At 38.3% G+C, this 20,378-nt stretch overlaps 3 protein-coding genes across 4 annotated transcripts; 2 read left to right on the plus strand and 1 right to left on the minus strand.

The window, feature by feature from the left end:
- The first annotated feature begins 1,057 nt into the window (after positions 1-1,057).
- On the plus strand, positions 1,058-5,256 carry LOC110904173 (probable magnesium transporter NIPA8). Its single transcript, XM_022150002.2, has 13 exons — positions 1,058-1,335; positions 1,827-2,082; positions 2,161-2,245; positions 2,330-2,391; positions 2,479-2,564; positions 2,650-2,723; positions 2,804-2,906; positions 3,000-3,128; positions 3,225-3,324; positions 3,411-3,530; positions 3,640-3,730; positions 4,449-4,503; positions 4,676-5,256. Exons 2-13 carry the CDS (start codon positions 1,990-1,992, stop codon positions 4,827-4,829), a joined length of 1,152 nt encoding a protein of 383 aa, XP_022005694.1. The 5' UTR covers positions 1,058-1,335; positions 1,827-1,989; the 3' UTR covers positions 4,830-5,256.
- Positions 5,257-14,898: 9,642 nt separating this feature from the next.
- On the plus strand, positions 14,899-17,842 carry LOC110904175 (OVARIAN TUMOR DOMAIN-containing deubiquitinating enzyme 12). 2 transcript variants are annotated; one of them, XM_022150005.2, is made up of 10 exons: positions 14,899-15,087; positions 15,476-15,703; positions 15,781-15,854; positions 15,945-15,999; positions 16,444-16,518; positions 16,635-16,708; positions 16,842-16,890; positions 17,284-17,368; positions 17,469-17,525; positions 17,606-17,842. In XM_022150005.2, exons 2-10 carry the CDS (start codon positions 15,515-15,517, stop codon positions 17,650-17,652), a joined length of 705 nt encoding a protein of 234 aa, XP_022005697.1. In that variant the 5' UTR covers positions 14,899-15,087; positions 15,476-15,514; the 3' UTR covers positions 17,653-17,842. The 2 variants fall into 2 exon arrangements, with proteins under 2 accessions (XP_022005697.1, XP_022005696.1); XM_022150004.2 differs by having other exon boundaries at positions 14,903-15,087; positions 15,427-15,703.
- Positions 17,833-19,166, minus strand: LOC110904174 (WD repeat-containing protein LWD1-like). Its single transcript, XM_022150003.2, has one exon. It carries the CDS (start codon positions 19,026-19,028, stop codon positions 17,940-17,942), a length of 1,089 nt encoding a protein of 362 aa, XP_022005695.1. The 5' UTR covers positions 19,029-19,166; the 3' UTR covers positions 17,833-17,939.
- Between the last annotated feature and the right edge of the window lie 1,212 nt (positions 19,167-20,378).

Consider the following 20,378-nt stretch of genomic DNA (forward strand, 5'->3'; position numbering starts at 1 on the left):
CACGCACATGTTTATCGAGTTTATCCTATTAGGATTTTTTATCGAGAACTTGATCGGTGCGCAGTGGCGGATCCATGATTTTTTTTTCCAGTGGATTCATTGTTTTTAGATGCTCCAATTTCATAACACTGGACCTAAAAATCTCGAATCGGTTCAACGGTTCGGGTCCGGTAAAGTTCATCACATAATAAAAATATCACATAATAAAAATACGATCCAATAATAATAATAAAAAAAAAAACACGTTCATCAGAAATTAAAAATAGACACTTAACATGGATAATGGCAATCAACCTTCTTATAAACATTTCTGCCAAATAAATACTATTTTACTTATTATACATCATATGCAAAGTTTCAAAATTTGTGCAGTTCTCCTCCTGTGGAGCTGGTTGTATAAAGTTAAAAGCACTCATAAGTTCATAATTGTGTTTCAGATATAAAGAAAAAACATCTTAAAAAAGCAGAACCCAAGGCTCAAACTTGGGATTCCAATCGTGTAAGATGACGCCTTAATCACTCAGCCACTCATCAACTTTGATTATGGGTTCATCCCATAGTTTTTAGCATTTGTACTAAAAATTTAAAACCGAGTGGGTTCATGTAAACCCGTATGTGTCAACGTAGATCCGCCCCTGTCGGTGGGTCATTCGACACATACACCAAATGCTTTGATGATTTTTTTATTGAAAAAAAAAATCAATTCATTTTCATTGTTGGTTTTAAAATCCATCTTAGCATCTTATATGAGTTCACATTGTAATTATGGTGTTTGTTGTTCTATCATCTTTTGCTAGTTTGAATAAAATTACCGTTAAAAAATCAATTTATACATAAAGTATAAAATATTAATTTTTTCCACTTGTTTATCATATCCATTTGGCAAACATCCACTTTGCCCAATTTCAACGAAACTCAAAAACGTGAGCCAAGTCTTTTTCCCACAGAAAGTCAACGAAAGAAGACTAGTCAAACCTTCGTATCCAGGAGGGGGCATTTTGGTAATCTAACAGCAAAAGATCCTTCTAATTGTTTGTTAAACAAGTCGCCGATGGCTGGATATGCGTTGGAAAATCATATGCGTTTCAAAAAAGCCACCCAATGCGACCAAAATAACACCTCGTTTACCCATCATCCCCACAAAGTCCATATTCAACACCTTCATCTTCATTTTCATTTTCATTTTTCAAATTCTTGTTTGATTCGCATTCCTACTTCCCCCAAAATCTCATTCTGTATCGTCCTTCATATTCAAATTTCGTACCTTATCACCACTTGTAAACAAATTCCTGAAACTTTATTCAACCGCTAGCAGATTGCTCTTTCACCAGTGAGGTACGAAATCTTTCTCCACTTTTCTTGAATTTAATCTCGGATCTATAAATTTTCTTTGATACGACGTCGTTTGATTATTACGGTTACCTACTTTTTTGAATTTTGTAAATTGATGGATTTAAACATAGGATCTGTTTAGTTTATGTATAAAAAAACTGTTGTTACTTGATTAATTAGTCTTTAGTTGACCCCAAAAAGAAGGGTGTTTTTTTTTTTTTTTTTTTTTTTTTTTTTTAAGACAGCTAAAATACTGCTGGTTCATTATTGTTATTTTCTTCAATAATGTAACATGGTGACTTGTTATTGTTATATCCTAATTTGTGAAATGAAATAATTCATGATATTATTTGTTATAATTATAAACAATATGGTCACTAGTGGTTTAATAATTTATTAGAATTATTTGTTGTCAAATTTTGCAATTTGTTGTGCTCATTCAATGTGCCTTAATTGGTTCTTAACTAATCTGTTGTTTTATGTGAAACAAAAAGCTTGCAGGCAATTCAGTGGACTTGTTAAAAAGTTTACGGAGATATCGTCGGTGTTTTGCGGTTGCTTCTTTGATTACTGTCTACTGACTATTGGTTTAAAGTCTAAACACCATCTTGATTACATAATATAAAAATAACTTTGTCACATAGATATTTTTAATCTATGGGTGACTGGGTGATTGGAGCTTTCATCAATCTTTTTGGTAGCATTGCGATTAACTTTGGCACTAATCTTCTTAAATTGGGCCATGACGAGGTACTTAACGTTTCTCTTTGCAGCAATTTTTGCCACTAATGTGAATAAATTAAACTGAATTTAAATAAAACATTGTAGAGAGGAAGGCATTCGATGCTAGGTGAAAGAATAAATGGAAAGACAATATTGAAGCCCATTATAAGCTTCCAGTCCTGGAGAATTGGTAAAATTAAAATTACGGTTATCTTTTTACCATCCTTTTTGCTTAGTAACACTTCATATTGACTCGTATTTAATCTGTTCAAAGGTATTCTATTTTTCGCTTTTGGAAACGCTCTTAACTTTATTTCGTTCGGATATGCTGCTCAGGTCGGTTTGAACGCACTATTTGATTTCCCTATTTTCTTATGTATATTTGTTTTTCTTATTGTTTTTTATTGTCATTTGCTTGAGCAGTCACTTCTTGCAGCATTGGGATCTGTCCAGTTTGTGTCAAACATAGTATTTGCCTACTTTGTGCTCAACAAAACAGTGACTGTTAAGTATGTTCTAGAATCTGCAACATGTTTTTCTCATTATATAATATAAATGTAAATTAAATTAACATTCAAACCTTTTATTATGCAGAGTAATAGTTGCTACAACTTTTATCGTCGTTGGAAACACCTTCCTTGTTGCATTTGGCAATCACCAATCACCTGGTATACCACTTTTATTTTGTTTAATTCTTTTTAAATTATGTTCTTTTTTAATTAATTTTTAATGTTTTGGAATTTTACAGTTTACACACAAGACCAGTTGGCAGAGAAGTACAGTAACATTACCTTCCTTTTTTACTGTCTCCTTTTGGTGGCGGTGGTCGCCATGCATCACTATGTATACAGGTTAGAAGTGTGTGATTATATTAAACATTTTCGATTAATTAATTACGATAATTCTACTTGTATTCGATTGCTTATATACATCTTGATAATCAGGAGGGGAGAATTGCTGCTTGCTATTTCAGGGAAAGAACTTATGCGCTACTGGAAATTATTGCTTCCATTCTCATTCGCAGTAGTTTCAGGAGCCATAGGATCATGTTCAGTTCTTTTCGCAAAGTCCCTGTGAGTGATTGATTAATGATACGGTCTTCTAGAAGATTCTAATTTGGGCCGTTTGGAATTTTAACGAATAACGATCTTTTTTTCCTTTATCTTCAGTTCAAATCTTTTGAGATTGTCAATGTCTAGTTCGTATCGCCTGGATAGCTGGTTCACGTATTCAATTCTTTTAATGTTTCTATGCACCGCTGGATTTTGGGTAATGATTCGTAGCATACTTGTTCTTTTTACTGTAAAGGGTGCAAAGAAAAATCAAAATCGGATAACGTATGTTTGTTTTTACAGATGACAAGGTTGAATGAAGGATTAGCGCAATTTGATGCCATACTTATAGTCCCCATGTTTCAAATAGCTTGGACCTTTTTCTCAATTTGTACTGGCTTTGTGTATTTCCAGGAATATCAGGTTCGCTCTCTCTCTATATATATATACACACACACACACAAAGACACCTTTCTCTGTGTGTGTGATAATATTTTTGTGGAAATTGTTGACATTACTTGTTTTTTATCAGGTATTAAATGCCTTGAGGACTGTGATGTTTATTCTCGGAATGATTTCAGTATTCATAGGAATTACATTGCTGGCGCCTGATGAATCAAAAGGTATGTATGTGCTCCGTTATTACAACTTCAGCTTGAGGTGACAAATCAAAATGTGTTCGGGTCATAACGGGCCATTCTTGTAATGGCCCTTGTCTGGTAGACCCACTTGTTTTTTATTTTCATTTGAGTCATAATAACCTACAAATTAAATGCAAGTACATAATTACTTGTTTATTACTGAAACAATTGTAATTACAATATTCAACTAAGGGTAAAATTGATATATCGGTCGGAGGGGCAGTTTTGTAAATTTTGCCTGTACCACTGTAGCACCGACGTTGTTTAATATATAGTATATAGTATATAATTATAACTTTAGCATTAATTATATGATAAAAATCACAATAGCGATGCAATTTAATGGCTCAAAAGTATTAGATTCTTACACTCTCAGCTAATTCATTCATTTTCCGAAACCTTGTACTATTATTTTAACAGTACAGCTTTTGTAGTAATAGTAAATACTTTATTATTTATAAAATTCAAAAGAGACGGACAAAAGGTGTTAAGTGGGTCAAAGTAAAAATAACCCCCCACCCCAACCCATTGTGACCCAGAAATTCTTTAGTGCTTTTTAACTTTTGGCTTGTCTTTCCCATACAAACCCGTAAAGTATAAAAAAAAGCCGAAAACGACCCTTTTTTGTCCATCTGGGCCAAAACTGTCCGTTCTAAATTCAGCATTGGAACTTGTCTGATTTGTTTCTTTTCTTTCGCAGGGGGAGAAGTCATGGATATTCCCGTATCATCAAAGGTCAACACTGATGTAGAAAGGTTAGTTTGACTATCAAGAAGCAAGTCAAAGAATTAAGTCCTCCAGTGTTGACTAAAAAAAGAAGACAATTGACTCATTCAGTATCTACTATCTAGTACTAGTTTATATCCCAAACATGTAGTTTTTCATTTTTAATGAAGACATGTTTATACATACGGTATTGTTTTAAAGGTTGATTGAAGACTCACCGACCAATGATATGAAGTCGCTTGCAAGAGCAATGGCAACAAAAGCCTTGGCTGCGGTTGGTAGAGCAAAGGTTGTGCGAATAATAATTTCATACAGGAATGAAATCAGAAGATGGAATAGGAATATAGTTTCTTGATCTTTTTTGAACTTTTTCGGTACAAAGTAATTGCATACTGTTGGTGGGTATGGGAGATGATACAATGCATTTATCATCGGTTCTTGCAATGCCAATGGTTTCATAAAAAATGACTGGATTCAGAGGATTCAATTCTGAGCGGTCAAAGTTGTCGTTAAGAAGCCCATCAGGATGGAATAGGATTCCGGTGGTGGCAGAAAGTGTATATATGTTGGATACTACTTCAAGTGAAGAGGATTGATTAGTACATGAGATTTATTGTATAGTTTCTTGATTGAATTTGGATGTAAATTTTTGTTTGATTTTTAAAATTCTTTTGTTTGTCACAAGGTTAATGTCATTAATATGGCACCTTGCATTCTATAATTGTAACCTCAATTGTATCATCTGTTATTCATTATCAATAAATTACAAAGTTAGCCAAAAAGATGTCAATAAACTGTTGGGCCCATGTCGAAAACCATATAGTTTTCGAGATGGGCTTTTGGGTGTTATGGGCTAGGGCATTAGGTCATGTTGACCACAACTATATGCAAGTTTTGTGTGTTGTTATTCTCTTTTACTTGAATCATTGTGTTTTGTGTGATTCCGTCATACAATCACAGTTGTATTGATATCGTATTGTAGTGATCCGGATTTGGGACTTACATAAACATTTGATGTGTGTTTTTTTATCAATCCAATCTTCAACAAAGAAATAACAATCAATTCCAAACCTTATCAAGATACATTATATGTGTTGTTAAGGAAATGGTAAATTTGTGAGCCTTGATGAAGTTTTAAACATAAGTTACTATTTCAAAAATTCTTTAGAAGTGGTTAGGTAATGGTGGTGGGAGGGGATCAAGTGAAGAGACTGTGACAAGAAGTGTTATGCGGGTGACATGAAGCTGTGGGGGTTCCAGAAGAGCTAGACCAACCCAAGGGAGGGATTGTTTTGGAATGTGGTGGTCAACAACGGAGGTAAATTGAGTTCAAGTCTTTGTTGCGAGTCCCTTGAGCCAAAGTAAACTCACTTTTACGAGGTGTTGGCACATATGAGCAATGATGGATGAGGGCGTGCATGTTTTGGTGTGGGAAATGTGCTTAAACGTGTGGGTTCGAGGCCAGTCTTGCATATCCTTTAGAGTGCCCGATATGCTTGCACTTCGAGTACACATCGGTCGGCAATTTTGTCACTCCCAAAGCATGCCAATGCCAAAACTAGTGATCCATGATCATATGCGGGGAAAATGTTTGGACCTCAAGGATCCGAGGACGTCACATGACAATAGGCTCACCGTGTCACTCCAAACATTAGTGTTAGAAGTACAATTTACAGATATAAAATAGGGAAAATAGTTTATTTTAACGTAGTAATTAATATAAAAAAGGTTAAAATTCAGCAATGAACTAATATTATTGATACATGAAATCTACAATTTATTACTTCGAGGCATCCTTAAAGAAATTTCGCTTTATAGAAAAATGTGTTTTGGGTTTGTGGAGAACGTTTTTGTATGGCGATATACAACAAAACAAAAATTAGTTTTCCTATGCAAATGGTGTGAAACGAAGAACCAGAATCCATAATCCCCAAAGACTTTGAAGACTCTTCACAGCAAATCAGTATGTCAACGTCAGATTCATTTGACACAAGAATATTTACATGTTGTTTACTATCCTCTTTCTTAGGATCATGACACTCGTTTTTAACAAGCCCCTTTTCACCACAGTTCCAGCACCTCACATTCTTCATAACTTTAGACAAGCTTTTCTCACGACTCCCACTGCTTCTGTTATTACCTCTTCCCCTGCTAACACTGAACATGCCAGAAGCAGATCCTCCATTAGAGTTCATCCGACGAATATCTTCACCCAAAACATTATCCCGGATCCGATCAAACTTCAAATTTCCAGTTCCAGCAGTTTTAGTGACCGTTGTCACAAATCCTGACCAATTATCAGGTAAGGAAGATAACAAAATCTCAGCCTGAGTGTGATCATCCAACTTCATGCCCACAGTTGCTAACCTGGACAAAATTGAATTGACTTCGTTAATGTGATTAGCAACTGAACTGCCCTCGTTCATTCTCATATTAAACAGTTCCCTCATCAAGAACACCCTATTACCGGCAGACGGCTTCTCATACATATTTGACAAAGCTGTTAACATACCACGAGCAGTTGTTTCTTTCATGATATTAAAAGTAACGCTCCTTGTCAAAGCCAATGTAATTTTACCTCTTGCCTTTTTGTCCTTTGAGTTCCAAATTGCTTCGCCAGCTTTCTCCATTCCAGCAGGTTTTTCTTCCAATACCACATCCAAATCGCATTCGCCAAGCAACGCCTCTATTTGCATTCCCCACCATGCAAAATCAGTACCGTTGAACTTCTCGATTTAGAACTTCCTGTCTTCAGCCATAGCAAACGAGAAAACCAGAAAAAACCACAAGGAACCAAGCAACCTTCAATAAACCAGAAACCCAAGCAACCTTCAATAAACCAGAAACCCGAAGTACCCGAATCAGCGACTTCTCCTGCAAACCCCCCGAGCGTAATATCAGTGAATAACCAGGGTTCAAGAACCGAAACCCTAATCGCCAAACACCCCAAAACCACCAGATATGCAATAGCAAACCATATGTGACAACTCGAAATTTAGAACCTTTCGTCGTGACTTGATGTAACATACTTGTACGTTATGTGATTAGTTGACATGTTTGGTGCAATGATATATGTGAACATTTTATGTGAATTACATGTTATATTATGTGTATGCGAGTATGTATATGAACCGAAACAACAAGGACCCGACTCGAGACCATGTGGTCTCGAGTGAACAGTAATCGGTTGGGCCACTTGGGCCGTAAACCCCCTTTAACCGATTCCTAAGCCCTTTAGGGTGCATTGTGAAACAAGTATATATATTATGCTTGTAACCATCCTTGCCATTTTCTTGGGCAACCAACACACCCACACTCTCACTCCTTCCCTCTCACTAAAACCCTTAAGACACAAACACTTCATCATTCTCGGATCTTTGGACGTTTGGAGCGGCTCACACTCAATCGGTTAGAAGCCACACACACACCCCTCACCAACCGGTTAGTATTTATGGCGTTTAGATTGATGTTTGTTGTTGTTAGATGATAAAAGGAATGATAGGATGTTTATTGTGTTTGAATGTTAGTGTTTGCACAATGTTCTTAATGTATATGATGTTCTAATGTGTATAATGTTGATAATCGATTAATATGTCTTGATATATATATTGCATGATGGGTTATGGCATCTTGTGTCTAAATGTGATTCAACCCACTTATGATGACGAACATGAAACCGGGTTGCGCTTGTTATGTAATCGGATTTGTATAAAAACCGAGTTTGTGTGTTGTGCTAAGTGTTTTGATGCTTGTTCATAATTCGGTAGAATAAGGGTTGTTTATGCTTTGAATAAATGAAGAACTTAATGTTTGTGTTATGAATACATGATGAACATGACTTGAATATATGAAGAACTTGTTGAATATGATATGAATGTGGTTTGAATGTTTGAAACCTGAAATTGTTTGATCCGTTTTTGGTAATGGTTAGACAACAAAACATGTTTTAGTGGATAGTACCATATAATGTTGCATGACATTTGAATTCTATTGGATAGTACAACTGTGCAGAATCAGCAACTGTTGGGGAGTCGAGAACCCCTGGTTGCGACTCGAAACCTCAGGTTACGACATCGGTTGCGAGTCAAGAACGCCCGGTTGCGACTCGCAACCACAGCATGATGAATCGAGACCACATGTTTGCGAGTCCTGTTGCGACTCGAGACCTTAGCATGACGAGCCGAAACCATGGTTGCGACATAGGTTGCGACTCGCAACCATCCATGATCAGCACAAACAGCATGACTCGAAACCATGCTTGCGAGTCCGGTTGCGACTCGAGACTACGCTTAGTGGGCTTGCTTAGTTACGGGCCTTAATCAATGGGCTGGTCTTGTGGACTTCTGTGTTACTGTTGACGTATTGTTTGGGCCTGTTATCACGAGCCCAACTGTTAGGGCCTCACACTTAGACCTTGGGTTGTGTATGACTGTTAACTGTGAGCTGTTAATGTTAAACGTGTTTGCCATGATCAATACCTGTGTACAATACGTGTTGAACATTCGTGCACTGCTTGGCTTGAATCTGATACGAATAATATCTGTGATAGGACCTAATTGATTACCTGCAACTTGATTAACTTTTCTGTGTTAACTGCCGAGCAAACCAAGGTGAGTTCACACCCTCTACAAAGCAGGGGATTCCCTGGGTTGGGAACGGGGTTAAGGAACGTGGGTTCCTCGTCCTCCTTGGGTAGGACGGCTATGGTTCAGGAATGTGATTCCTCGTCCGGATGGACGGATAACTCGTACTAGACTAAAACTCTATCACGAAGTCCCTCCTTTTTGTATCGACTTAATCGCCGGGCCAATGGCGAGCGGGTCATTAGTTAGATAGCGCTATTTAGGTCTGACAAACCTCACACCGTGCCGCAGAGGACGGGCGTGAACTAATGGATCTGGGGCACGTCAATGATGATAGACATTGATGGTTTTCAGGGCACATAAACATGACTACAGTCAGCAGTCGATATGGTAACGAGTCTAGTGTACGCATGGGGTAGCCCCCACGGCCGAAATGCCTGATAACTAACATGGGGTAGCCCCCACGGCTGGAGTGCTGGAGTAATTGGGAATGAACAAGTCACGTTTTTAAACTATGGGGTAACCCCCCCCCCCCACGGCAGGATGCCAGATAAAGGAAACTGTTTTCAAAACAATTAAAGCGAACACCCAACTGTGAACTCACTCAACTAGTTGTTGACTCGTTACTACATGCTTTGCAGGACCATAGGTACTCAGCTGGAGCTTGCATGGAGGAGGGTCGTTGTGGGACACGGATTGCTGCGTGCCATGTTCTATTTGAAAACATTTGAACTTATGTTTTAACTTTAAACTTATGCTTCCGCTTGCAACTTAAACTTGGTTTTGTTGGAACACCAATCGTATTGGTTAAACTTTTATGATTATTTATATGCTTGTTCAGTATGATTGGTGGCTGGATCCTGGTCAGTCACGCCTCCAAGCGGTAGTATTCCGCGGGTGGATTTTTGGGGGTGTGACACCATACGGCGCAAACCCTAGACCTTACGAGCCGTAACCATAGAATAGGTACGGGCCGTAAATAAGTCAGCGGCGACGACACCAACAGCAAATCAAGATCTCTCATCCAGCTCTCTCCCTCTCCTGCGATAACCGTGTGAACCGTGTGTTTAACTGAACCTATGGCTCTGATAACACTTGTTCGGGTATCAGATCAAAGTAAGCTCGAGTGGAAGCGAAACAAACACACACACACACACACACTTGTAGAAAATAAAGAACACGAGAATTTACGTGGTTTGGTCAAGGTGACCTACGTCTACGGGTTGTAACTAGGGTTTCACTTTATTAGATGTTCACAAACGCAGACAACAATTACATCAAAGGGTATTTATATAACAAGATTAGGGTTAACTCCTTAGTCAACAAGTTAACTAAATGGGCCTAATAACTAGGGCCGGCTAACGTTAATTACGGCCGACTACCCTAAAGCCTACGAACCCAACAATAAATACTATGAATTAACAATATTTCTATGCATCATGATATTATACCTTATGCTTTGGGGGTTTTCAAAAAAGTTTTGATTTTTTTTTACTTTTTAACCCAAAACTTTTTCATCTTTATAGTTTTAACCTCATAATTTATTTATTTTTACTTTTAACCCAAAACTCTTCATTATTTGCAATTTTACCTCACTACTATTTCACTTTCAACTTGAATTGGCCCCATGTTCCGTTATAAACTTTGAAATCTAACACGACGCAATGTGCGTGTGTAGTTCAACGTGTTTACATGTCATTTACGTTTTCGTTCAAATTTTTGCGAGTTAACACAACGCAACGTGCATGTGTGATTCAATTTTTTATGTCTATTTTTTTCTCGTTTGACAGGTTCTTCACAACGCACGGGTCCTACATCGACTTAGTTATTATTTTCTATATTTTACATTCGGTCTAATTTTTTCGCATTAACACGCACCAACTTCAGTGTTGGTGGACGCTAGCGGTGGTGTGACATTGATGCTATTTGGCATGATTTTACGCCCCTGCAACGCGACGAGGGCTTAATTCTAGTTTTAAATTATAAAGCTATTAAAAACTAACAATTGATGGTAGTTGAGCACACATTACTTGATACTCGTTGCTACCTAGCTAGCTTTTGTTATACTCGCGAGTGAATAATGAAGAATAAAGGTGTAATCTTTTAAAACTTGAGGCCATAACCTTAATATAATATGATATTTATCACATGAATTATGTGTGTAATGAACTTTATTTAATTCTAAATCTCTATAGTGAATTGAAGGAATTATAATTTTTGCATGGATATCCTATTAGCCTACAATACTGGATTAATATCATAATGATTTGAGTGTCGGCAATATATATATCAACTTATTTGCAATGTGTTTCCGCGGTAGGGGACAATAGGGAGAAACATAAAAAGAAAAATTGTCGCACAAATAAAACGACAGGGAAAAGGGTCCCTCACCTAAAGTATCACAATGGGCCAAAACGAGATAAGGTAAAAAGGATTACTATAGAAATCACTAGAACATTATTTAATAGTTATAATAAAAAGCGATAAAGACACTTAGGGAGGGCGAGACACCTTTGTGGGTTGGCTCTACGGGGTCTAACCTACGCGGTAACACCGCTGCCATCCCTAGAGGTTCGCATTAGGGTAATATATGTGGTTTTCGTATAGAAATTTTTGAGTATATACGTTTTCGCCCCCCCCCCCTCCCCGGCGGTCGGAAATCTCAAGCTTCGCCACTGCTTGGGTGCTCCTTCCACCCTTAGGCTGGAGGGTGTGGGGGCGCCACCCCCGCCAACTCATCATCTATAGCGCCCCGGGGTGCTATACCTCCACACCCTCGGATATAAAGGGGGGAGGGAGGGGGGGGGGGGCTATAGGAGGGGCTCCATCATGGTAACAATGGAGAAGGGGCGCTATAGGAGGGGCCCACTTGATTTAATTTTTTTTTAATTTTGTTTAATAGGGGACTCCATCCACACCATGCAAATTAAAGGGGGCTTCATGACTGAAGTGGATCCTAGATGGCGTTGACCTGGCCTGATAAAGCCCCTAGGAGGCTCCAACCACAACCTCCAACCTTATACAATCATGATGTCATGCTTCCATATCGATAAACAAATTAAATGACGAAGATAAACTTTTATTTAGAATAAGAGGTTAGAAACTTATATTACAAACCACCAACCTATTCTGCAATAGGGAAATTGACAAAATTAAACCTGCACCACACATGACCAATCCGAGGAATATAACTTTGCCCTATTTTTAATACATAGTCATCGACGAAGATTTGTTATTGAATATATTGTCATTATGAGCTATTGAGCTCTCCAAAAGAAACATACAACGAATATAAAGCGTATGCCCTTCTTGTGTTGTGATTGTTTTGGTAAAGGCGAGTAAGTTCTGTCCAAAGCTACAAGAGGATATTGATACCTTGCGCCACAAACTAATTTGTGTCCAAATCTCGGTTGCAAAGTGACAAGAAACAAGAAGGCGGTCCACTGTTTCAAGCGTAACACCACGAATTAAACGAAAGGGGGAGATAATTTAAATATCTCTTTTAACAAGAGAGACCCTCTCTGACTCTTTGTCGTTCATCATCAAAAGTAATTCACATTCAAAAGATAATAATGAAAGAAGGAAAAAAACTATGATACTTGATGTTTGGGGGGGGGGGGGGGGGGAGGGCGTAAAACAAAAAAAAAAATTAGTGTAGAATTTATGCAAAAACTCTGATCACTTCTTAGAAAAAAAATATCCTAACGCTCTGTTCCCGAGTTAACTTAACGAGGGATAAGAAAAGAAAGCAAAAGTGAGAAAGGAAGGGATGAGAAAGGAAAATAAAAGATGACTTTCCCACCGTTTCCTCCCAAATCGGAAGGAAAGAAAAATTAAAGAATTTAGCCTAGCTTTCCCGTCATTTCCTTTCTTTTCCTTCCTTAAATGAAACTCGGGAACACGACATGTTTTATTTTCCTTTCTTTTCCTTCCTTAAATGAAACTCTGGAACACAAAATATTTTTACTTTCTTTTTGTTTCCTTTCCTTTCCTTCCGTTAGTAAACTCTGGAACACAGTGTAAGTCCGCCATTACGAGGAAGGGGCACTCAAGGGTATGAACATTAGCCCTGACCAACTCCTGAGCAACCAACACATGCCATGTCAAATTTGGCTCAAAGTACCTATTAGCTAGTAAACACCGGCGGCATCTACCCACGCCATAATTATTCCATATATAAATTTACAACTTTCTTATGCATCATTGGTTGTACCCTATGTTTGGGGGCTTTTTCAAAAAAAAAAAAAAAATTGATTTTCCACTTTCTACCTTCAAGTTTTATCTTTTAAATTTTAACCCATTACTTGATTTTCCACTTTCAACCTTAAAGTTTTATCTTTTACATTTTAACCCATTTGAATTTTTACTTTTAACTCAAACTTTTTCATCTTTTGTAATTTAACACAGCACTTTATTATTTACAACTTTGGTCCCCCATACCTTTTATCTTTCGCAAGTTTTTTGTTTTACATTTCGTTCTAAATTTTGCGAGTTAACATGTTGTGGCGTGCATATGAGTTTCAACGTTTTTGCTCTATTTTCCCATATTTGACAGACCCGTAGCAACGCGTCCATTTTTTCCCTTTTGAAAACTTCGCCGCAATGGGCGGGTCCTACATCGACTAAGTTATTATTTTCTACGTTTTACGTTTCTGGTTAATTTCTTCGCATTAACACACTGTAACGGGTGTGTGTGGTTCAACGATTTTAGTCGCCTTTTCGTTCAGTGTAATTTTTACCATTTTATCTATTTTATTTTTACGATGTTGAGAGTCGATGTCGTTGTTGCATTGATGCTACTTGGCACGGTTTTACGAACAGTTTTAACCTATTAAATTTTTTACTAATATTTTGTTTCGGTTTACCCCTATACTTTCTTTACTTAAAAACTATTTTTTACGTGCATATTTTATGTACGGGTATGTATAAATATGATTTCTTCTACATTCCGACGTAAACTTTTTTTATAGACGAGTCAGGTCAAATACAAATACGTTTTCGTTTAAAGAAACCATTTTTACGTGCATATTTTTATGTACGTTTTCGTTTAAAGAAACCATTTCTACGTGCATATTTTTATGTACGTTTTCGTATAAATTCAAGTTATTGTTCGATATGAATTTCATTTACTTTACGTTTGATCCAATGACAATGCTTATACAGGTTACATGAGTTCAACTAGATACGTCGAAATGTGTGTTTTCATATGGTTAATACGTCATATAACGTTTGGACTAATCCATTCAATGTTTACGATGTACCCGCACCGCAACGCGGGCGGGTCTTTAACCCTAGTTTTTTTTTAATTTAAAACAAGTTAAATGCCCTAATCAATCAAAAACCCACAAACCAATCCCAAGACCAGCAACTTCCTCAAACAAACTCAACCCTTGCACTGGTAAAGCTACCAGCTTAACCAACCTGCTTTGCTTACTCTAAGGGATGACTATGGTATTATGTGTTCAAACCCTTGATCCTCTATCCGCGGAGTGCCCCATCCCTCTAATAAAATGATAAATAGGGGTAACGAATCATCATTAAAGTATCTAATTTTTTTGAACGGTCAACGAATCCTCCAAATGGGCTACTGGGGAAATTCACCACATCGGGATACACTCGTCTTCCGAACCGAGGAAAACACTCACCTAGGGCCGAAGTCCGTGAACACTCGCCCGAATGCACGACAGTGCGGTGAGGTAAAACCCGCTCAGTTCAAGGATCGAATTAGCGATCGCCGCCTACTCGCCTAGCCTAGTCTCCCGTTCAGTTGCCGCAGAAACTAAATGTTGAGGACAAAATATCTAGTTATATTAATTGTTTGGAGACTTTATCCCACGAGATTCGTTGTGGTCTCAAGTTGGCAGCGGCCCAAATCCAATATTCATCTGTTCTTCGCTTGGGTCCTTTTCAATCTCCCCACCCACCTTCAAATCCCCAAAGTCAATAACCGGAGGAACCACTCTTTATTATTATTTTACCTCTGTTTTTCCCTATAGATCAATCATATATCCTCTGATTATTCATCACAAGGTAACCGCGTTAATCTCAAAGTAATTTTCATGTTTCTAATGGATTACGCGTAATTCACTTCAATACATACAATGATATTTGCCTATTGTAACAGAAATCGAACCAATTTGACTTCTGTTTGAACAATTCTTCCTTGATTCGCGACCAATTTGCATTCGATAACCTAATTTTCGACCTCTGTATAGATTTTACGTTACGCAATACGATTATTAATTTATAACTTATAATAATCAGTTACGTTTTGTGTCCTGGATCTGGATTAATATGCCGTATATTGTATCTTTGTAACGGTTTGTTCAATTTTTAGAGTTTGATTTGGTTTATTGTGCGATAATTTAGGTTGCGTGTGTTAGCGATTACGTGTTTGATCGATTGTTAGCGATTGCAGTTCGTGTAAACAATTTGAACGCGTTGATTTTTGTGGAGGATGAGTCGATTTGAAGCGCACTCGTCGGATCATCCTACACCGAGTGTCGGTGAATGTTCTAGCTCAACTTCGTTGAGTAGTCAACAAGATGTTGAAGATGATGGGATGATTGCTGCTGTTTTGTCTGAAGAGTATGCTCAGTTAGATGGTTCGGTTGGTCGTCGGCTTACTAATCTGGAACCTGTTCGGGTAATAAGATCGTTTATTAAGTAAATATTCTTGTTTGATCAAGTAATTTTTACTTAAAAGTTAACCTTAATTTTCAGCATGTTCCTCGGATTAATTCCTTTATCCCCAATATTAGTGATGCCAGTTTGGATCATCAACGATTGAGCCAGAGGTATAGACTAACCATCAATGTTTATTATATGTATATACAGTTTATGAATAACAAGATTCGGAGATTAACATCTTTCTTCATCTTCATCAGGTTACATACTTATGGTTTATTTGAAGTGAAGGTTTCTGGTGATGGAAATTGTCAGGTGTGTTTAGTTTGTTTCTTGTTTGAGTAATATTATATGAGAAAATAACAAAAACAATCATTTTCTTGGATGTGTTATACTTGTGTCATAAACAAATCACTCTTTTAGTCATGAGAGTCGTGTATCTACTTTTACTCGCGTATGAGACTTTTTCCCAACAATGACTTGTATTAATACGTGTATGGATTTGCGTATGTATTATCATGTGGGTAGAGATTCGTGTATGTACCATTGTTCATGTATAGAATGAAAATATTTAACGCTTTGATGGGTGAAAATAGATACTGGACTATATTTGCGTATCACATGACTATATGCGTGAAATAGTTTTGGCATATGACCATAAGGGTATAACACAGCGAGAAACATGGCTACTTTGATGATTTTCTCAAAATATACTAGGTTTTCATCATTAATCAAATTGTTTTTTTCCATGTCTTTCAGTTCCGCGCAGTTTCTGACCAACTATACAGGTCACCTGAGTATCACAAACATGTCCGAAAGGAGGTTGTGAAGCAGGTTTGTCATAATTTCTTTTTGTACATCTATAATGTCTGAATTTTGTATACATTTAGAAAGCCAAGTCATGTGTATTATAATGTATGCTAATGCTGTCTCATGTTTTGATTTTGCAGCTGAAGGAGTGCCGTTCTCTATATGAAGGCTATGTTCCAATGAAGTACAAGAAGTATTACAAGAAAATTTCTAAGTAGGATACTTCGTATGGGTCGTGACTGCAAACAAAATTTATCTGACTAATGCAGTATTGTTGTTTTATAAATTTTTTGTTATATATGAATAGACATATACGTGTTTTTGTTACTGAATTCTGGCATTTACAGAACAGGTGAGTGGGGAGATCATGTCACTTTACAAGCGGCTGCTGATAGGGTTTGTTTTCCTCTTTTGAATTTAACTTCAGCCAGTGATGTCAATTGGTAGTAGTATAAGCATGTTTACTGTTTTCCCCAATGTTAAAGAACCTCTTCGGATCGCCTATTAGAACTGCTTATTGCGTTTTAATACAAGTTGTTTTGAAGAAGTTTAGGAGTGCGTATCTGATTATTTATGAGTTAGTTTTTAAAAAGCAATTAGCCGATAAACATTTTAATAAGCAATCCTACATCTATGATATTTGTACTGCTGTAAAGCTTAAATAAAAGGTTAAAAATCCCATAAGTATATGTTTATGCACTTATTGTTGAAGTATAAGATCAAGTCATGGTAATCTTTCAACATTTCGTTTTCTTAAAATTATTTATATTGTGTATTTTCGATTCACAGTTTGCTGCAAAGATATGCCTTCTAACCTCATTCCGAGATACCTGTTTTATAGAAATTACACCACAACAACAGGCACCTCAGCGGGGTATTACTCTTCTTTTCCGTCTGCATACATATGACACTATAATTCTATAAAATTCAGCAGAACCTTAACAAAGTGATGTTTTCCTTTATTAAAAACACAGAATTGTGGCTAAGTTTTTGGTCTGAAGTGCACTACAACTCGCTCTATGAAATGCGAGGTGAGCGTGAGCTTTCGTTGATTTATGATTAAGGAAGAGATGGTAAACCAATAAACTAATCATATTTGCTCATTGTGCAGAAGCTGTGGTGCAGCAGAAGCCCAGGAAGAAGCACTGGTTGTTCTAAGGAAAGATTATCATCAAAAATTGCATTATTTTCTTTTAATTTTTTTGTTATTTGTAATAGAATCAATTTCCCATTTCTGTTCATCTGTACACATTATACCCCAATAACTATCAACTGTCAGACACTAAGGTGATGTACATTCATGTGCAAAGTTTTCCTCTCAAAACATTATAGTCAGAATTGTAACAAAGGAAGTTGATGAAAACCAAAAACATTTAATTGGGTGGATACAAATCAACCTAAAATATCTGAATTACAAATGTCAAACTGTTGATACAATCATACATTCATACCCTCAGAATCTGAAGCTTAGATGCAAAAGCAATTGCAACCCAATCAGATTGAGAAGAAGACCACTGCAACTGTTCAATCTCCGCACCAGCAGTATACGCCAAAATCGGATCCAACCCACCTTCAACAGGCTGACCCATGGACGACAGATCCCAAATAAGCGCCTGCGAATCATCACCCGCAGTGCAAATATGGCACGAACTATGCGGCGCCCAAGCAATCGCATTCACACTCGCTTGATGCCTCTGCAGTTCCACAACCGGTTGTGTTGGGAAACGAATATCAAGCACAACCACCTTAGCACTATCCATTATGATAGTAGCCATATACCTAGGATCCTGCTTATTCCATCCTAACCGAACCAGCGGTGTATCCGGCTCAGAGCTCTCATATATAATCGTCGAATGCTCCTTATCGCGAAGATCAAACACTCGAACCGATCCATCTGCCGACACTGACGCAAACACGCCAACGCCGCACCATGCGATATCATAAACCTCCTTATCATGAGCAATCAACTGCGTATCCACCGTCTCTCTTTCAATATCCCAAATCGTACAAGTGGTATCGATACTAGACGTACCAATTCGCTTCGGTTCGGCTTCATTCCAATCGAAAGAAGTAACCGGACCACAAAACTCACTGTTCCGATTATTATTAAGCACACTCTTCATCTCAACCCTACGGGAACCAGAACCAATACCACCATTAGTAACAACTTCATCGTCTCCACATTCATCGTCATCGAAGATTCGCCAAATGCGAAGAAAATCACTGGATGTAGCGAGGAGATCAGGCTTCTGGCACTCCTTGTCAGGGATGAAGCTGACTTTTGTAGGCGGGTAGGGGTGTTCGAAGGATAACATCGGGTCGGATCGAATCTCGCCATTGGAATCATCGAGTTGGACGATTTCGACACGGTTAGGGTACTGTTCGAGGAGACTAGCGATGGCGAGGCGGTAGTTTTTGTCGCGGCGGACGCTCCAGTTCATGGCGTAGATGTGCCATGGGGCCTCGTATGTGTAGATCTCTGAGCGTCGTTGTTGCTCGTCGGATCCGTTGTTGTGGTCGCTGTTGGCTCCCATGGTTTGGTTGTTGTTTCCTGAAAAGAGTTTAACCTAAATCGGAAATACTGAATAATAGTTTGCGGGTGGGGAATATGAACACATCCGTACCAACAATGCCTTCTGGATGTTACTATTTGTCAAGCGTGTTGTGTGACAGGAACAAGGTATACACTATTAATAAGGGTGGGCGGGGTACCCACTGATTTGCAATCGGGGTCCCCTCTTGCCGCTCGGCATATGTGCCGCCAACTCCAGCGGTGAAGAGAGAGAGGGATTAAAACGGTGGGGAGCTGCCGAAGAGGGGGGAGGAGAGAGGGAGGAGAGAGGGAGCTGCCATCCAATCAATGATTTTCTTTTTTTTTTTTTAAAAAAAAAAAAACCAATTCACCTAAGAGGGGAGTGGCGCCATCAAATTGGGGTGTTAGGGGAGTTTAAGAGGGGAGTTGACGTGGCACACGGGGATTGGTTTGGCGTAAGAGAGGGGACTCACCTATTAGGTGAGCACCCCCTTCACCCTAAGACGCAAAGTGAAACAATTAATAAATCTTTATATTTTCCTTCTATCAATGATCGGTCACGACGTTCTCCGCTCCCTTCTTGTCCCTAATCTCAATATCGAACTCGGATAGAAGAAGAATCAACCGTATGAGACGGGGTTTTGCGTCTTTCTTTTGGAAAAGAAACCGAAAGATGGAATGGTCGGTGAATACGATAGTCTTGAAAAGCACAAGGTAAGACCAGAACTTATCGAACGCGAATACTACGACTAAGAGTTCTTTTTCCATGGTGGTATAATTCTCTTGAGCATCATTTAGCGTTTTGCTCGCGTAGTAGATCGGATGAAAGTGTTTAGTGACTCTTTGGCCCAACACCGCACCGATGGCGTAGTCACTTACTCACTTGCATCGCATATGAGCTCAAAAGGTAAGCTCCAATTGGGCGACACAAGGATCGGGGCACTAACCAACTTCTCCTTCAAAAAGTCGAATGCTTTAAGACACTCCTCGTCAAAGACAAAAAGCACGTCTTTTTCAAGGAGTCGGGTATGGCGACTTACGTGCTCGTAAGTAGAGCAGCAGGCTCTCATGAAGACTATCGTGCTCGTAAGTAAAGGAGCATGCGCGTATGACAACTACGTGCTCTTAAGTAGAGCAGCATGCTCACATGGAGACTAGCGTTTAAGTAGAGCAGCAGGCTGACATGGAGATTGACGTGCTCGTAAGTAAAGGAGCATGCATGTATGGAGATTTACGTGCTCATAAGTAGAGCAAGAGCCTCTCATGGAGACTGGCGTGCTGGTATCTAAAGGAGCATGCGCGTATGGCGACTTATGTGCTCGTAAGTATAGCAGCAGGCTCGCGTGGAGAC

The sequence above is a fragment of the Helianthus annuus genome, chromosome 14 (assembly GCF_002127325.2).
Source record: "Helianthus annuus cultivar XRQ/B chromosome 14, HanXRQr2.0-SUNRISE, whole genome shotgun sequence".
NCBI lineage: Eukaryota > Viridiplantae > Streptophyta > Magnoliopsida > Asterales > Asteraceae > Helianthus > Helianthus annuus.

Excerpts from the sequence above, each read along its gene's own strand:
- LOC110904174 (XM_022150003.2), bottom strand. The coding sequence starts at position 19,028 with ATGGGAGCCAACAGCGACCACAACAACGGATCCGACGAGCAACAACGA.
- LOC110904173 (XM_022150002.2), top strand. The coding sequence starts at position 1,990 with ATGGGTGACTGGGTGATTGGAGCTTTCATCAATCTTTTTGGTAGCATT. Across the intron at positions 2,392-2,478 it reads CGTTCGGATATGCTGCTCAG|TCACTTCTTGCAGCATTGGG; the intron begins GTCGGTTTGAAC and ends TTGCTTGAGCAG. Across the intron at positions 2,907-2,999 it reads ATGCATCACTATGTATACAG|GAGGGGAGAATTGCTGCTTG; the intron begins GTTAGAAGTGTG and ends CTTGATAATCAG.
- LOC110904175 (XM_022150005.2), top strand. The coding sequence starts at position 15,515 with ATGAGTCGATTTGAAGCGCACTCGTCGGATCATCCTACACCGAGTGTC. Across the intron at positions 16,891-17,283 it reads TACAAGCGGCTGCTGATAGG|TTTGCTGCAAAGATATGCCT; the intron begins GTTTGTTTTCCT and ends TTCGATTCACAG. Across the intron at positions 17,369-17,468 it reads ACAACAGGCACCTCAGCGGG|AATTGTGGCTAAGTTTTTGG; the intron begins GTATTACTCTTC and ends TTAAAAACACAG.